This window comes from Alligator mississippiensis, chromosome 3, assembly GCF_030867095.1.
Source record: "Alligator mississippiensis isolate rAllMis1 chromosome 3, rAllMis1, whole genome shotgun sequence".
Classification (NCBI taxonomy): Eukaryota; Metazoa; Chordata; order Crocodylia; family Alligatoridae; genus Alligator; species Alligator mississippiensis.
Window position 1 is genome coordinate 96,250,979 of NC_081826.1, and position 17,206 is coordinate 96,268,184.

The following is a 17,206-nucleotide window of genomic DNA, read 5'->3' on the forward strand; positions in this document are numbered from 1 at the left end:
AATGTTCTGCATGATTTTAAAACTTATTCTTAAAGGAAAAAACTCAAAAACCTAGCAAATTAATTTGTGAGAAGACATATTCCAACTCAGGGCTTTCCAACTGGCAGACCATGAGGGGTTAAGCTGTGACCTCCAGATGCCTACTGGGCTACCACTCCCCACTGCCCTGGCTGCAAGAGTAGAGGATAGTAGACACATTATCAGTGCATCACATTTCTGGTAGGATGGGAAATGCTTCAATACTTTTCCTGCACTATTCCAATTCATCTGTATAATTTCCTTCCACTCCCTTATCCACAGCTTATACAATACCTAGGCCATTCTTTAATGCCATTTTTGTGTCCTCCTCCCACCCACAGTCCTGCACCTCCTATTCTACAACCATGGAGAACCACTACCTCTCTTGAGTCAGACCTCTCCTAAACACATTTTTTCTCAGCAGCCCATCAATGTCAATCTACCAAAAAAGAACTCTGATTAAAAAGAGAAATAAATACAAGCACAACTTTGAAATTAAACCCTCTTCTATTTGCTTGTGATCTCTTACATATGACTGACTGTGTAATTAAGAATGGCAGCCCACAAGGAGTGCAGCCTCTGGACACCCACCCAGCTACCGTTCCCCCTACTGCTGTGGCTACAGCAGCAGCCAGAGGCCCCAAGCTTTCCCTCCAGCCCTGATTTAGGGCATAAGCTCTTTCAAATTATGTCATGTATTCTCTTTCTGGCATATAACATCACTTATATTAATAGCCCTGAATATATAAAAAATTATGATTTTTGTCAACAAAAGTGTATAAGATCAGACAAGATTCTAAAGCCCAAGCCTCAAAATTTTTGCCCAAATTGTGAAACTGCTTTGAATCTTTACTAGGATATTTTACTCTTGTATATTCTTAATCTAAAACTGAATGAAGAGGGGGGTAGTTATTCTTGGTACTTTTAATTTTATGGATACTCTAAAATAATGAGAAATATGAACAAAAATATTCCAAATTATTCCATGTAATACACACAATATTGAGCTTTTCAAGTATTACATCGTGAAGAATCTTATAGAATTTACTTTATAAGTAAAATTCTATTGGGAAGAAAGTAAAGTCATATTAGTTACAAAAACATTTAGTGCCAGCTAACTCACTGCAAACTTTCTGCAGTGCTTCTGTTTGGATTAGATGCATATGAAAAAAACAGACTGTTTATAAATATATGAATTTCAAGGGTACCTTTCTGATTTAGGCAATAAAATACAATTGTAGACATTATGGACTAGAGAATAATGTTACCCAGAGTTAAAATGTGTTGCTGCAGGAGATCATTCTTGAGGCCAAATCATGGTCCATACTTATTCAAAGGGAATTTTGAAGTCCATTACAGCTATTTTCCCTCTACTAAGTAATTTAAAAAGAAGGAACAGAACGTTTCTGTCTGCTTGAGACTACTTTCCTTTTTCTACGTCTTGAAAGAGGTAATTAGCAGTGTTAGTCTTAATTTCAGCAGAAGGCATCATGGTCATGTCTCCCCAAACTACTTGGTCTATAAGGGTGCCACAGACGTACTCATTCATGTTCTAACTAGAATTCATCGGGGCAGACTTGATTAATCGAGTTTGCTCCATGTTCTAACTAGAATGCTCCAGCATCGCCTCACTGTCAGGTGTATTAAACACCCCTCCAAAATGGCTGTGGAGGCACTTTATCCAAACCACATTGAATGACCTTTAGATAAAGCATCCCATGGCCATTTTGAAACACACAGGGGCTTAATACACATAACAGTGAGCCATTTTAAGTAAGAGCGACTGTCTGGGAACCACTTGAATTAAAACACAATTTCCCGCCACCCCAAGTATGTGTACAGTATAAGCAGCCTGAAGTGCCACATTGCTGTGCCTTCTGCCTAGGTTATGAAAATTCACAATTTCCTACACTGGCCTCTAGATGGCAAAAAGAACCTAACTGTAAGAATCTCTTTTCTGATTTACTTGTGAAGATTTATATTTCTTGTACAATATGTCTACTTAAATCATCCTCCTAAGGTCAGCAGCCCCAACATTATAAAACAACTCTATTAATCTAAGGTAAATAAACATCAAAGATTTAATGCCAGAAACAGAGTGAATGTACTAACTACTGTAACACAACATATATAGGAGTGTTAGACTATTTTTCACTCAAGTTAAAACAGAAAAATCTTATTTATTCTGAAATATCCAATGTCCTTTCACTTATACACACTACAGACAGCTAAAAAATTGAAGGCCTTTAAATGGTAGGAGAACTAAACATTTTTATCATAAAAGCAATCTGACATAATAATTTTGATAATACAACTAGTGACCAACTAGATGATTCTGTGAGTTCATCTCTTATTTTTTTTAATCCCCTTGCATATTTGAAAGGGTAGCTCAAAGTACTTCCTATAGATATTTATCACACAAGTAACTGCAGATCCAAGCATATTGTGTCTTGATCCAAGTGGTCTGGTTGTTTGTATATCTCCAAAAGTAAGGGCACTTGCAATTTGCCTAATATCATGCAAAGTAGTCAATAATATCCATAAACTCCTGGGTAGTTGCCAGAGCAGCCTTCTAGTTCAAAGTGAAAAAAACCATAATAGCAGCAACACACATACATTCTTTGCCATTCAAGAAGGGTTCATGTCAGGCTTTTTATTTTTTGTGAGGGGTGAGGAAGTGATGGTGTGTATACATTGTCATTCCCTCAGATACCTGGCTTCTCTTTCACATACGCAGAGTTTGCACCATGGTCCAAGCATCACTCCCTAGGGCCTATCCAATGTATATCGTGTTTTGACTTTCAAAGGATGCACAAAGATTTTTCTGGTATTATCATCATAAAAAATCATGTTGGTTATTTTGTGGAAGAACAACTGCAACATGTATCAATAGAAAAGTGCACTGTTTGTGTTTAATTAAATAAAGCAGACATTGCACTTACCTTGCATAGAAATCACCTGGTGGAACAACTTCCTGAAAGAACTGTAACTGGTACAGATAGAGTCCAATCAAGTGCCCCGCACTGAATATAGCCATTAATACACACAGACAGCTGAATATCAGCGGATCAAATACTTGGCAACAGGACCACCATGTACACAGTCCCAAAAACACAAAGAAATACACAGCTGAGGTCAAAGATGGCAACATCATACCTGGAAGAACAAAAATCAAGGGCACTTGTAAAATAATGGTGTAAAAAATAATTTACTAGCCCTAAAGCATGATATAGTGGTCATTACAACAATTTAAGAATCGCATCCCTATGATGTTGTTAGATAAACTTTTGCAACCATCACTTTTAGAAATATGCATCCTATTTCTAATCTAATTTGTCTACTTTCTACTTCCACCATTGCATTATGTTCTACAATCATTGGTTCTTTTAAGTTGCAGTCAAGTTAACTCTTTTTTTTTCTTGATCAAACTAAATGGATTGAATTTCTTTAGTCTCCCATTATCAGGCAGGGTGTTAAAGATACAGCCCACAACCCAGATTTGGCCTATGGATTCATGTCATCCAGCCCCTGGTACAGTCCCCGGGTCTCAGAGTAGACCTATGGGCTGCACACAACATGAGCAGGACTGGCTCTGTGCACAGAGTTTGGGACCCATGTCACATGCAGCGACTGACCTGGCCACTCTCTGACCTGTGCTACACTGGGCACCATGTGGGATCCTGGATCAGCCACACTGGGTACTATATGTGGCATGGATCCTAGAACAGCTGGGGCAGTTGTCATGTGCATTAGGTCCCAGAGCAGGTACCATGGGCACTGGATCCAGCCTGTGCTAGGGGATGGGGTGAGAGAGGGTGGCTGCTTTATGGGCCTGATCTGCCCATGGACTGGCTCCATACCATTCATCTGGCCTGTGAGGCCAGATGATTTTTACACCCCTGCTATAAGGTATGATTTTCTGACATCTGATTATTCTTGACTGTGCTTTAATTGGTTGTGTTCTAATTTTAGAACATAATTTTTTGAACTGTACACATAAGAGCGGGTCACAGTAATTGGGGTTAGCGGCTAGGTACAGACAGTCAAAAAGCCCGAGGCTGAATAAATTCAAGCTTTGCAGGTTAGTCTAAGCTGTGTAGACTGAACCAATAAGCAGGTGAACAGACATTCACTTTTGATTCCAGAAATGCAGCCACATGCCTGCAGTGCCCCAAGTCAGAAGCCAGCAGGGGGGTGGGGGGGGAGGGAGGGAGGAAGGGGTAGAGAACACCTCCCCACTCACCTGGCACAGACAGATTGGGCAAAGACTAGACCAGTCACCCTGTGAGGAGGTTTTTTTATAGGGAGGTACAAAGCATCCTGTGATGCTGGGGGACTGAGAGTTAACTTGAATCTGGAGGGGATCTGGGACAGAAGTTCAAGAAACTAATTTAACCTAAATTAGTTAAGTTCCTTATTACATTCATCCAGGTTTATCTTAAACTGGTTTTGGCCATTTTGGAAGTGGCTTATGTGCACTGAATTTCTGTTGTGTTACAGATTTGAAAAATTTCCAATCACTTATACCAGTTTATGTGTTATTTACAGAAGTAATGCCATCTCCTTTCTCAACCCCCTATTTACCTATCTGTGGACTGCATGCAACCTCTTGGCTATAGCATGGCACTTGGATCTCATACTCAGCTGGGTTTCTATCACCAACCTTTAGCTCTTTTCAGTGTTAAAGAATTCCACGTACAGTGCCAAGCTTGTAAATGTGATCTGTATTTTTCACCTCAGATGTATGACCATGTCTTAAATTGTATTAAAGCACATATTTTGTTTGAATATGTGTCAACCTTACCAAATCATCTGCATTTGTCTCTGTAACTACTTGGCCCCATCATTTATGACTTAACCTGTTTTTTGCCATCTATATACTTTACAGGGAATGCTTTCCTATTTTCTTTTACATCAGGGACAAAGAAATTGAACAATATATTTGTTCAAGGACGTATTTCTCAAAGATCCTACTGCTGGGATGATGTTTTCTCATTTACAGTTACTTTTCATGCTCTATCAATTAACTAGTCGTAAAGTATTTTTATGCATAATACCGATTCTATATAGGGTTTTTTTTTAAACAAGTTTCACTTGGGACAAATGTTACATGGGACTTACAGACATCTAAGTGTACTATATCAATAATTTCGCCTTTATCAATTGAGCTTGTTCAACACTATTTATGACTCACCAGTAAGGAGTTTTTGTTTTGTTTTATTTTCATGTCATGTGACTGAGGCCACACAATCTATTAATTCATATCACATTTGTCTACAGGATGTAACCTTTCATCAGTTGGTCACAGCAATGACTGTAAAAGTAATATACTCAATGATAGGGCCTTGCAAAACTAGTACAAAAATTAAGCAATTCAATATCTTCCTGTGCTTGCCAAAAGGTTAATTTAAATAAAATCAGCAGCAATTTCTTTTCCTTCAAAATTTCCATTGTTACTCCCCCAGGTGCCAAGGTGTTGAAAATTCATTTGTTAAATGCATAATCTGATAGACTCGTGAGGACCTTTTCAAAAGCACCAACCTGTTGAACCAAGTAAAATTGTCACAACAACTTTTCCAGCGGTGGTTATAATGTTGCCAATTAACTCTTTCAGTTTAGAGGCCAATGAGGCAATTCTACGCAGTAGTTTTAATTTTGTGGTTTCTTCAAATTCTTCCCCATCACAGCCTTCAACATCCAAATCTTCATATATCAATGCATCATCTGGCTCTAACTTTTCCCTTCCAGCCTATGGAAAAGAGACCAATGTGATAAGAAACAATGTACCTCTATCATATAAGTTCTTTGGCAATATCATTTTATAGCATTACAATCATAAAACAATTAAAATAAAGAGTTATGACAGTCATAATGAAAGCTCCCACCTTTTTTCTTAGAGAAAAGATATTAAGAAATATCTGTCTGTGATTTTATTCCCCTGACGTCTATAGGTTTCTCTGGCAGCTGGCAATATTTCCAGCTGCATGTATTTCTACACAAGCAGTAAAAGCCTCCATAACATTTTCAGGTTCTGACCAAGGAAACTAGTCATTTAAAAATTGGATAGCTTTGCACTAGACCAATCAAATCAAATTTTTTGGGTCAATTTCACCAAAACAGTCTCCCAACACGCCAATGACAGCCAACTGTGACAATCCACATTTCCATTTCCATTTTGAAACACCTGAACTGCTGCCCTCCTTTGTTATGCCTATTAAAGTACAGTGTTATTTCCATTATCTACATATATTATTTTCTTATGCCTTTCCAGAATGCTAATATTATACATCCTCCAATTGCAAAGGGTGTCAAAGAGAAAGCCTGGAGTGAAATGTGTATGTATGTGTTTTGGGTGTGTAAACACAGAATAAAAACAGCTGTGGTTAGGACAGCAGCTCAGTGATTGTAGATTAAAAGATTGAGATATACAGGGAAGGTTAAGGAAAGAGAGACAGGGCCTTGGAGGATAAATGGAAGGGAGAGAATATGGGAAATACAGAGGGGGGAAGAATAAAATAATATAAGATCAAAGGCAGAGGGAAAGGCAAGTTTGGAATAGTTAAGTGGCAATTAAACAATGAAAACAGGAGGGAAATTTTATTAAAGAATGAAGAACAGGGAAGGAAGAAAACAAAACGGAGGCATGATAGGTAAAGATTTTTGTGGGTGATATCTTTTATTGAACCAACTGCATGGAGGGATAGACTATGTGACAGGAAAGCAATTTATTAGTAATTCAGAGAGAAAGAAAAGTGTGTATCTTTGGAGGTGGAGCAGAATACTAGTGTAATATTATAGAAACTTTTCAGAAGAATATGAATAGGAAGAATAGAAATCTCATGTTTATCAGCAGCAGTTGGCACTAACAAATTAAAAACACTTTGCCTGGGAAGACTACATTGGAAACTGTTGAACTGTTATCCCTCTGAGTATATAACTCTACAAAATTCTTCATTGTAATTTTCTTACATAGATTCCCTAAGGAAATGAAATTCTCTCCAGGTTCTGCATTAACATTGCACAGAAAAAGTCTGTTCTATCCAGAGAGTATATACAATGAAATATATATTAAATGTAATAGTGATGATCTGGGAAATCCTTCCTTCTCTTTAGATATATCCAGCTGTTTTACTAACCATGTCCATTACAAATGGAGTCCGTTGGCATCATAACTAGTATATTTCCACTTAGTCATCACCACAGTGTACTCACATGACTTTCAACAAACATGTTTAATAGCTCTAGAAAGCAAGGCAATAACTGAGTTGCTGTGGTGCACATATTTTGTAGGCATGTTGTAAGGTGTTCGGCACTGAGATGAATGCTATCATCTGCTGCCTTCCTAGATCTCATGTAGAGAGAGCTCTCTAGTTGATGGTACTTTATTTAAATAATTAACCACAAAACAACAATGCACTTTGCCTAATGATGCCTACTATTCGTATTATCACCACCACTATATCATTATATTGATGGGAAAGCCACAGGAAAGAGTGAACAACAATGTGTCGCAAGTATTAGAAACTGTACCAAGTAGTCCTCTTGGGTACAGTCCTAAGCTTCCCTAACCAGATATAGTCCTACATCTCTTGTTTAACATGATCATTAAACAACTAACCCTTTTATAATACGGCAAAAAACTCAAAACAAAACAAAATACATCCACTAAAGGAATCAAAGCTTGGAAATCTGTGTCCCTAGGGTGCAAAGACCTGTATTAGGGCAAGTTTTTCCAGCTATTTAATTTGTTTATTTGTACCCATAGAGACACTGTTTATTTAAGGGAGCTGTTTACAACAAAAATAAAAATAAAAAAATTTAAAAGTAAATGGTATTACTAGCAAAATTGACAGTTTGACACAAACAACAATGAAGATAAAAACAAGGAGCTCAAACGGAAACTTTTGGAAACAGATTTCATTTGTGTACTTACAAATTTTCCTTTTACTGAAGAGAAATGTCATCCACTGATTTAAACACAGATTTTGGGGCCAAGAATTCCCCAGAATAATCCCATCTCTGACACTATCTCCCTTAGTGGATCTGAAACAAGACTCAAGGTGCAGACAGAAATACATTTGTCACGCAATTGGCCCTTTAAAATCACTCGAAAGCTGTGCCCAAACAGAAGAGCATGGCTGTAGAGCCTTCCAATTATGTGACAAATTAACGCTCAATGTTTGAGGGTTCAAATGATGCCACTCCTAAGTGGTTCAACTTAATTTCTGTCTGCTCCAGCTGCAGCACAGTGAGCCGCAGATGCTGTCTCTGGATGGGAGGGGGAGAAGGCAGGGGAGGAAGGTCTCTTTTGGTGTTTTCTCATCCCCACTGGAGTTGTGGGGGGATGGTGGACTGGAGCCCCTCAGCCTGGGGAGAGACCCAATCTATCGGGGCTGAGAAAACCCCAGAACAACCTCCTTCCCCTACCTTCTCCCCCATCTCATAGGTTTCATTGATTTCATAGATTTCTAGGGTCAGAAGGGACCTATTAGATCATCAAGTCCAACCCCGTGCTCTGGGCAGGAAAGAGCGCTGGGGCCAAGTAACCTCAGCCAGGTGCTTATCTAATCTCCTTTTGAACATCTCCAAAATAGGCACCATCTCCCTTGGAAGCCCATTCCATATTTTGGCAACCCTTACCATAAAGAATTTCTTCCTGATGTCCAATCTAAATGTACTCTCCTTCAGTTTATGGCCATTGTTTCTAGTAACCCCGAGGGGCACCTTGGTAAACAGAGTATCCCCTATTTCCTGATGACCCCCCTGATGAGTTTGTAGATTGCCACAAGATCATCTCTCAGCCTTGTCTTGTGGAGGCTGAAGAAATTCAGGTCCCTCAATCTGCCTTTATAGGATCTTACCTGAAGGACCTCAACCATATGAGTAGCCCTCCTCTGAACCCTTTCCAGGTCATTCACATCCCCCTTGAAGTGCAGCACCCAAAACTGGATGCAGTACTCCAGTTGCAGTCTCACCAATGCCACATAGAGGGCAAGTGTCACCTCCCTAGACCTGCTTGTGATGCACCTACAAATGCAAGACAGAGTGCAGTCAGCCTTACTTATTACCTCATCACATTGGCGACTCTCATCCAGAGACAGCAACAGAGTTGGGAAGGGTGTAGAGGGGCAGAGCCAGGTAAAGATGCAGCTTCTCTCCTTGGATCAGCTCCAATTTAGAGTGGATCCTCCATTCTCCCAATCCAACAGCTAACATCTGTTGGATCGGAGGCAGTTGTCTAATTCATGGAAATTTCTGTGAATTGCCATGAGTCAGACCCAAGAGCTGCACTTCTGTCTGTGCCCTCAACCATGTCTTAGTGCCCCCTTTGGTGAATGCTGACAGTCTTTACCTACCACACACAGGAGTTAATAGAAGATAGATCTGTTGGCAAGATAGGTATTCCCAAGAACTTGTGGTATGGCCACTGGTCACCATTTCAAAATTGTTACCTGTGGACATGAACTCACAAGACATTTACATCAGCGTAATCCATGCTTACTGCTATGTAACCCAGGGGTGGGGAGGCATGTGACACACATCAGTATAATTTATTGGAATTTGGTGTAAAGATAACTCAGGGAGTATATGGGGTAAAATGACACTAGTGTAAATTACACCAGTGTAGATGATGTGTGCCTGCTTTTTCGTGGGATAGCTGTTTTCATAGTAGACAGACTACTACTGTCTTCCCGGCTGTCTCGTGCCACTATAGCAGCCACCCTAAGAGAGTTGGTTATCTGATTTCTCAAGACACTGGTATAACTTCAAATGCAGAAGCTGACATAGTTGAATCAAGACCAAACTACACAAAATATTCTGAAGATACAAATTAGTATATACATATGAGCCAGATTTGATTCCATCTATTAGGCATGCACCTGAACTTATGTGCCTAAATGCAATTCTAACCTACCCTGCTCAAATACCGGAAAACTGGTTAATGCAAAAGGTGGGTGGGTTCCTCCTTGTCCTCACTGCTTTATTTGTGATTCAGTCTTAATGGTAAGATGATGGTATGGTACAAAAGTGTATGCATTAATGGATTTCAGGACTTGAATAGGGTGGAATAGAATTGCACTTAGGTGCTTAAATCCACTTAAATGCTTAATAGGTGGAATAAAATCTAGCCTTGAGTATCCATCAGATAGGAATATGTGATATATACACTTATGTCAACTTAAGGTACAAGGAGAGCTCTTTCTTAAATAATTAACTATTTTATATCCCAAATCAGTTGCTGAGCAGAGTCACAGGAACAGGAAATACAAAGCTCAAATGAGACCAAAGAAAAACGTGCCCAGAAGACAACAGAAAAATAAGTGAAAATTGCCTTTAGAGAAATCACTGAAAATTAAAAAAAAAAAAAAAAAGAACCAGTAATTAAAAATGGGAGGCAGACCAACACCAAATAATTGTGTAAATCAATGAACCAGAAGTAAAAATTACAGGAGGAAAAAAAGAAGAAATGAGAGGAAGTGCAACTAAACTGGTGATAGAGAGGGGAAGAAGTTAAGTTGATGGAATAGGTAAAGGTAAAGGGTTAAGCAAAAATCCTTTTTTCTCTCATAGATTCATAGATGTTAGGGTCGGAAGGGACCTCAATAGATCATCGAGTCCGACCCCCTGCATAAGCAGGAAAGAGTGCTGGGTCTAGATGACCCCAGCTAGATACTCATCTAACCTCCTCTTGAAGACCCCCAGGGTAGGGGAGAGCACCACCTCCCTTGGGAGCCCGTTCCAGACTTTGGCCACTCGAACTGTGAAGAAGTTCTTCCTAATGTCTAATCTAAATCTGCTCTCTGCTAGCTTGTGGCCATTGTTTCTTGTAACCCCCGGGGGTGCCTTGGTGAATAAATACTCGCCAATTCCCTTCTGTGCCCCCGTGATGAACTTATAGGCAGCCACAAGGTCGCCTCTCAACCTTCTCTTGTGGAGGCTGAAAAGGTCCAGTTTCTCTAGTCTCTCCTCGTAGGGCTTGGTCTGCAGGCCCTTGACCATACAAGTTGCCCTTCTCTGGACCCTTTCCAGGTTATCCGCATCCTTCTTGAAGTGTGGCACCCAGAATTGCACGCAGTACTCCAACTGCAGTCTGACCAGCGCCCTATAGAGGGGAAGTATCACCTCCTTGGACCTATTCGTTATGCATCTGCTGATGCACGATAAAGTGCCATTGGCTTTTCTGATGGCTTCGTCACACTGCCGGCTCATGTTCATCTTGGAGTCCACTAGGACTCCAAGATCCCTTTCTACCTCTGTGCCACCCAGCAGGTCATTCCCTAGGCTGTAGGTGTGCTGGACATTTTTCCTCCCTAGGTGCAGCACTTTGCATTTCTCCTTGTTGAACTGCATCCTGTTGTTTTCTGCCCACTTATCCAACCTATCCAGGTCTGCCTGCAGCTGTTCCCTGCCCTCCGGCGTGTCCACTTCTCCCCATAGCTTTGTGTCATCTGCAAACTTGGACAGAGTACATTTGACTCCCTCATCCAAGTCACTGATGAAGACATTAAAGAGTATCGGTCCAAGGACCGAGCCCTGCGGGACCCCACTGCCCACACCCTTCCAGGTCGAGACCGACCCATCCACCACGACTCTTTGGGTGCGACCCTCTAGCCAATTCGCCACCCACCGGACTGTGTAGTCATCCACATCACAGCCTCTTAACTTGTTCACCAGTATGGGGTGGGATACCGTATCGAAGGCCTTCCTGAAGTCTAAGTATACGACATCCACCCCTCCTCCTGTGTCCAGGCGTTTTGTAACCTGGTCATAGAAAGAGACTAGATTGGTCAGGCACAATCTGCCCACCACAAACCCATGCTGGTTTCCCCTCAGCATAATTTGCCCTGCCAGGCACTCACAAATGTGAGCCTTGATAATTTTTTCAAAGACTTTACCAAGGATGGAGGTGAGACTGACTGGCCTATAGTTGCCCGGGTCCTCCTTCCTCCCCTTTTTGAAAATAGGGACCACATTAGCCCTTTTCCAGTCCTCCGGGACTTGGCCCGTGCGCCACAAGCGTTCGAATATTCCCGCCAGTGGCTCTGCAATGATGTCGGCCAGTGCCTTCAGCACCCTCGGATGGAGCTCATCTGGGCCTGCCGACTTAAAGGCATCCAGTTCTTCCAAGTGACTCTGTACCACCTCAGGATCTACATATGGAAGTCTGGCGCCTTGCTGCTGCCTCTCTACAACCCCAGTGAGAGACTTGTCGTGCCCCTCACTTAGGAACACTGAGGCAAAGAACTCATTGAGGAGTTCAGCCTTGTCCCCCCTGTCTGTCACCAATTGTTTCTGCCCATTTAGCAGGGGTCCTATTCCTCCCTGGGCCTTCCTTTTACTCCCAATATATCTAAAAAACAATTTCTTGTTGTCTTTTACTTGGGTTGCCATCCTCAGCTCCATGGTAGCTGAGCTACCATGCATTTGCATTTTGCATTACAGCTTCAAAACAAAACTCTCATCTGCTCCTAATCTATTCCTGCTGACAAGCCATCCCATGCATCTCTTTTTAGCTCCCAAAATAAAAAGCCTTTGGATTTCCTTTGCCACAACAGGGAATATGCATTTTCCATTTGCAGTCTAATCATCCTAGTATGGTGGTTCATGGGTCTGGTGAATCTAGTTCAGGGGCAGGCAATTATTTTGGGCAGAGGGCTGCTTACTGAGGTTTGGCAAGCCATCAGGGGCCGCATGAGAGGCAGTCAGGGACAGATAAATATTAATTTTCTAAATTTTTTAGGGGCCCCACAGGCTGCATAGAATGGCCTGGTGGGCCACATCTGGCCCACGGGCTGCATTTTGCCCACCCCGATCTAGTTCATACTCAGTTAAATCACTCTAGTTTGGGTCTTGAGGTATGTATGCTAGTGTGGGTGGGGAGAAGCACTAAGAAGAAGTATATTTCTGGATAGGAAGACTGGCTGGAGAGTTCTGGAATCTCTATGATTCCAGGCACCTGCTAGTATATACCTAAACATTTTAAAGCACAATAGTCAAATTATTCCCCTGCACCATTCAGCAGATTTGTAACAGTTTAATATGTCCTATATATGAGATTACATCCTCTTTTATTATAGTGCCAAGATAAGAATTCTGAGTCCTGTTCCCATAAAAATGTTATGACAGCATCGATACATAACAGGAAATGCAGGAGAACAGTGTGCTTCTGGTATTACTGGGATCCTCATCTTGGAGAAAATCTTGTGATCCAAACTGAGGCAATAAGTAAATGCAAAATTGATTTCCCAACATTTTCCTATAAAACACATGCACAAATTTTCTCTGATTTGGGACCTTGACTGTTTATTTTGTCTATAAAAAGACAGCATTTCAGATCAAGCACCTTTTATATCAACCCTGGAAATTGCAATCCCAAAATTTTCTATTGAGCAACTAGAAACAGAGGTCTAGATCCCACGAAGGAATCCATTCAGTGTTCCCTGCACTTGTGTAGAACCCTAATGACTTCAAAGGGGCTCCATGTAGGCTGCTTCCAGGCAGAAGCATTTACAGAATCCTCCTCATTCTCTAACTAGGATGGAGAACTTCTAGGGATGTGAGCTATATTCAAGGCCTGATCCTGCAATATCTTACAATTCTGCTCAAGCCTACAGAATTACCAACAGAATAGAAAAGCAGTGTGAGATCAAAGTCAAGTATGCAGTTTCTATGTCTTTACAAAGGCATTTGCATTTTCCATTACAGCTTCAAAACAAAACTAAAATATTTGAAATGCTATATTCCGTAAAGTATAAAAATGCAAATGTTGGCTTCTCTGCTTCCATATCCTCTGCTTATCTAACCCAATGAACACCCAAGGGATGGTCTTAATTGACAACTCTGAAGCTTCTGTTGCTCTTTTCTTAAACACAAATGAAACACTTCAGATTGCTGAGGTTGGGTGTACCATGAATGGTCCAAAGATTTTTATCTCTACCTGGTGATCCTTCATCTGTTGCTTGACCACTTTTTGATGATTAGGCTGTAATGCATATACATACTCACTGGAGAACAGTATTATTTCAAATCGATTATTTTGCAAGGCCTTCATCACCACATGGTTCAATCTGAGACTGCAATCCAATGCTTCATGGGCTATAGTTAGAAAAATACTTGTACTTCCATAATAAATCACTTATTATACAATTATAGCATCCCTTTGGATGCTGATTAAATCAAATAAATCTCTCCCTTCAAGGAGTATGTAGTATACTCCTATAGCATTTGTAAAGTCATAAAAATGTGTTTCCATGACCTTTGCTATGTGGAGTAGGGCCCCAGGACTTTTTATAAACAGATTAAATGTAGTTTAGGTTTTTCACTAATTTTGTGCAAATCCCAGGAGTTTCCAATGTACAACACGTTTTAAAACTGCCAAACTCAGATAAAGCACGGAAAAGGAAACGTTATTGCCTCTCTGGCAGTTGTGGCAGCCACTATTATGACTAGTGCCAGAAGGTCCATTAATTACTTTGGTGGCTATTTTATTAACATTTATTAGTTTTTAAATGTTTTATCTGGTGCAATATAAATACTAATGCACCAAGATATCTTCAAATCTCATAAATGTTTTTACTAACAGGCAGGCTTAGTCTGATCTTAAAGCCATTCTTGCATCAGAATACACTTTGTTTTGTGCTTACAGCTAAGGATATCGTGTCTTTAAATATGCAACATATTAATTCAATTACTTTGAAACGCTACAGAGGAAAAATGTAAGCCTTTAAACATTTCAATGATGACAGAAGTGAGAACTTTACTATCTGGTACTTTTCTATCTAGAAAGAAGTGAGTATCAAAAGGTTCCATAACTCAGAATTATTAGCATTCCAAAGTTTGCTAGCATGACTTGCTAGTATGGCAGTAATTATCAGAAATGTCTGACCACGCACTGGTAACCTCACAAGAAAAGGCTCGCTCAAGAGAATTCAGGTGCTTCCTTCTTCCAGTTGTACCATAAATGCTGGCCAAATACCACCTTTTGCAGTACAATGACATTTCCTCCCAGCCTGAATCAGGAAGCACAGAGTGAGAAAAGGAAAAAATAAGTTTGAATCTTCTTTTCCTGCTCAGAACACAAATTTAGCCAAAGTTAAAAAACAAGTGTTGCATTTATTAGAGAGTAGAGCTTGGGTAGATTTTACTGATTCAGAACTGGTTTGATACTACCCACAACTGTATAAACACTACATCTCAATGTATTTGTGTATTAAGCTGTATATTATGCTTATAGAAATAAAAAGGGAGAACACAATCAGATTGATGTTTGGATGAATGTGTTTATATTGCTTGGGTTGTAGGTTTTAAAGGACAAAATATAATTAGAGAGTTTGTGCACATTTAGCTAGAATTTCCATGTTTTAATTTTTGCTCTGACATTTTTTGATGTGCGACTCCCAGTGCAAGTTGCTAGAAGTGTGTTTATACTCTTAAAAATGACAATGAAGAAGTCTAATTTAATATTCAACAGACTTCTCAAACTGGAAGAGTTTATTACCTAAAATAAATTATTGAGATTTTGATTTCCTCTTAGCTCTGTGGAACCGACTCTGCTCATAGTAGACTGGATTCTCTCCCTTTTTGTATCACCAATAGAATTCCTATTCCAATCAGTTACACCTGAGCAAACCTACTGAATACCTTTGATTTCTACAGGTGTCCCAGAGACCATAATGTAGAGAAAATGGGAATTCTGCAACATACAGTATTTGACATTTCACAAAGTTCTAGCTAAATAGTGTTTATATCTGAATGGTTTGGTTGAAACTGGACTGGGCATATTGCAAAACAAGGTTCTTGTAGAAAATTTCTGCTTCCACAGTCTTGGTTTTAACTGTACTAGAGGAACTGACTCTAAAGTTACCCAAGCATTCTGGTTTTCTTTTCTTTTCTTTTCTTAAACCAGTTTCTTCTATTCTAAATCTAATCTATGATAACATTTCACCATTCATATTTTCAAGCTTGTTTATAAGAAGCCACATAGTCTACAAAACACAGTTTTGAAAAGACTATTGTGTATTTAAAAAAAACCCAAAGAAGTTGAAAGGAAAAGAGTTTCCAGTGTTTATGAATGATTTTTCAAATAAAATATCTAAATAATTTACTTAAATAATCTAAAGATAAGGAGAAATTCTTGCTGGGAGAGTGATTAAATTGTCAAATTGTTTAGTGTTACAAACATATCTATTGACTTCAATGGGAGATTGATCAGTCTTTTTGTTAAGCCAAATGCAACCAGGTAGGGTTCATTTGTGTACAGCCACATGGAGTAGACCACTGAAAAGAGTGTACAAGATAACATTTTTTGTCTTAAAAGAAAGAGATTATATTAAAATGACTGAATCATGAATTCCTCAGGATTGCAGGAAAGCCAAAAGAGTATATTGAAGAATCTAAGATAGAAATATCAGAAGTGGAATAGCAGCAAGGTTTTGATTGGGCTCTCTTCTTTTATAAGTATAGGTTACAATTAAGTCCTAGAAATCAATTTGAATGGCATGTTGGCTAGAGCTCTATTTGAATGGGGCAGTCAAACATAGTAGTCAAAGCATGCTTTCCCATTATCAGTCTGCATGATTTCTGTTCTGCTTAACAAGACCTTGACATTTAGTACAAGTTGCCAATGAGGAATACTGACCTGTTGGAAAAAGAGCAAGGCATTTTGTGACAACCAGTCACTTGTAGAATGTGACTCCATATGAAAGGAAAGACTCTCACAGGTAAACTTTTAGGACTCACACCCACTTCCAACTGTTTTAAGGGAAAATGTTCCAGTAAATTAACTGAACAGAACATAGGATCATAGGATCACAGGAAAGTAGGGCTGACAGGGAACATTAGCAGTTTAGTAAGGGAGGCTTGAAATCTATTACAGGCAATAGCTATTGTACTAGAAAGGGACAGCAATTATTTTACTCCCCAAGATAGTGCCCTTGAGCCAATTCATGTGAATTCATCACAGGACACCATAGCTAATGCGATGATACAGTCTCATATCTTGATTTTAAAAAATCATCAAGAATATAAAGAAAAACCAAAGCAAAGTGGGAAGACATGGAAGATATGGAATTAAGAAGGTTGGTCTGAGATGCTGAAACATTGTCAACGACAAAGAAACTGGAAGGGTCTTTACTGCTCTCCAGGGCTAGCCAACACAGGCTGACAGGGGATATCATAAATACATCAG

At 39.8% G+C, this 17,206-nt stretch overlaps 1 protein-coding gene across 5 annotated transcripts in view; it reads right to left on the reverse strand.

Annotated features, from left to right (window-relative positions):
* PIEZO2 (piezo type mechanosensitive ion channel component 2) overlaps positions 1-17,206 on the reverse strand; it is a 537,727-nt gene that overhangs the window by 209,699 nt on the left and 310,822 nt on the right. For all 5 annotated transcript variants that reach the window (XM_019490413.2, XM_019490411.2, XM_059724250.1 and 2 more), the window contains 2 exons: positions 5,560-5,767; positions 2,961-3,174 (listed from right to left, as the gene is read on the reverse strand). In XM_019490413.2, the coding sequence (XP_019345958.2) occupies positions 2,961-3,174; positions 5,560-5,767 (422 nt within the window). The remainder of the gene's footprint in view (positions 1-2,960; positions 3,175-5,559; positions 5,768-17,206) is intronic.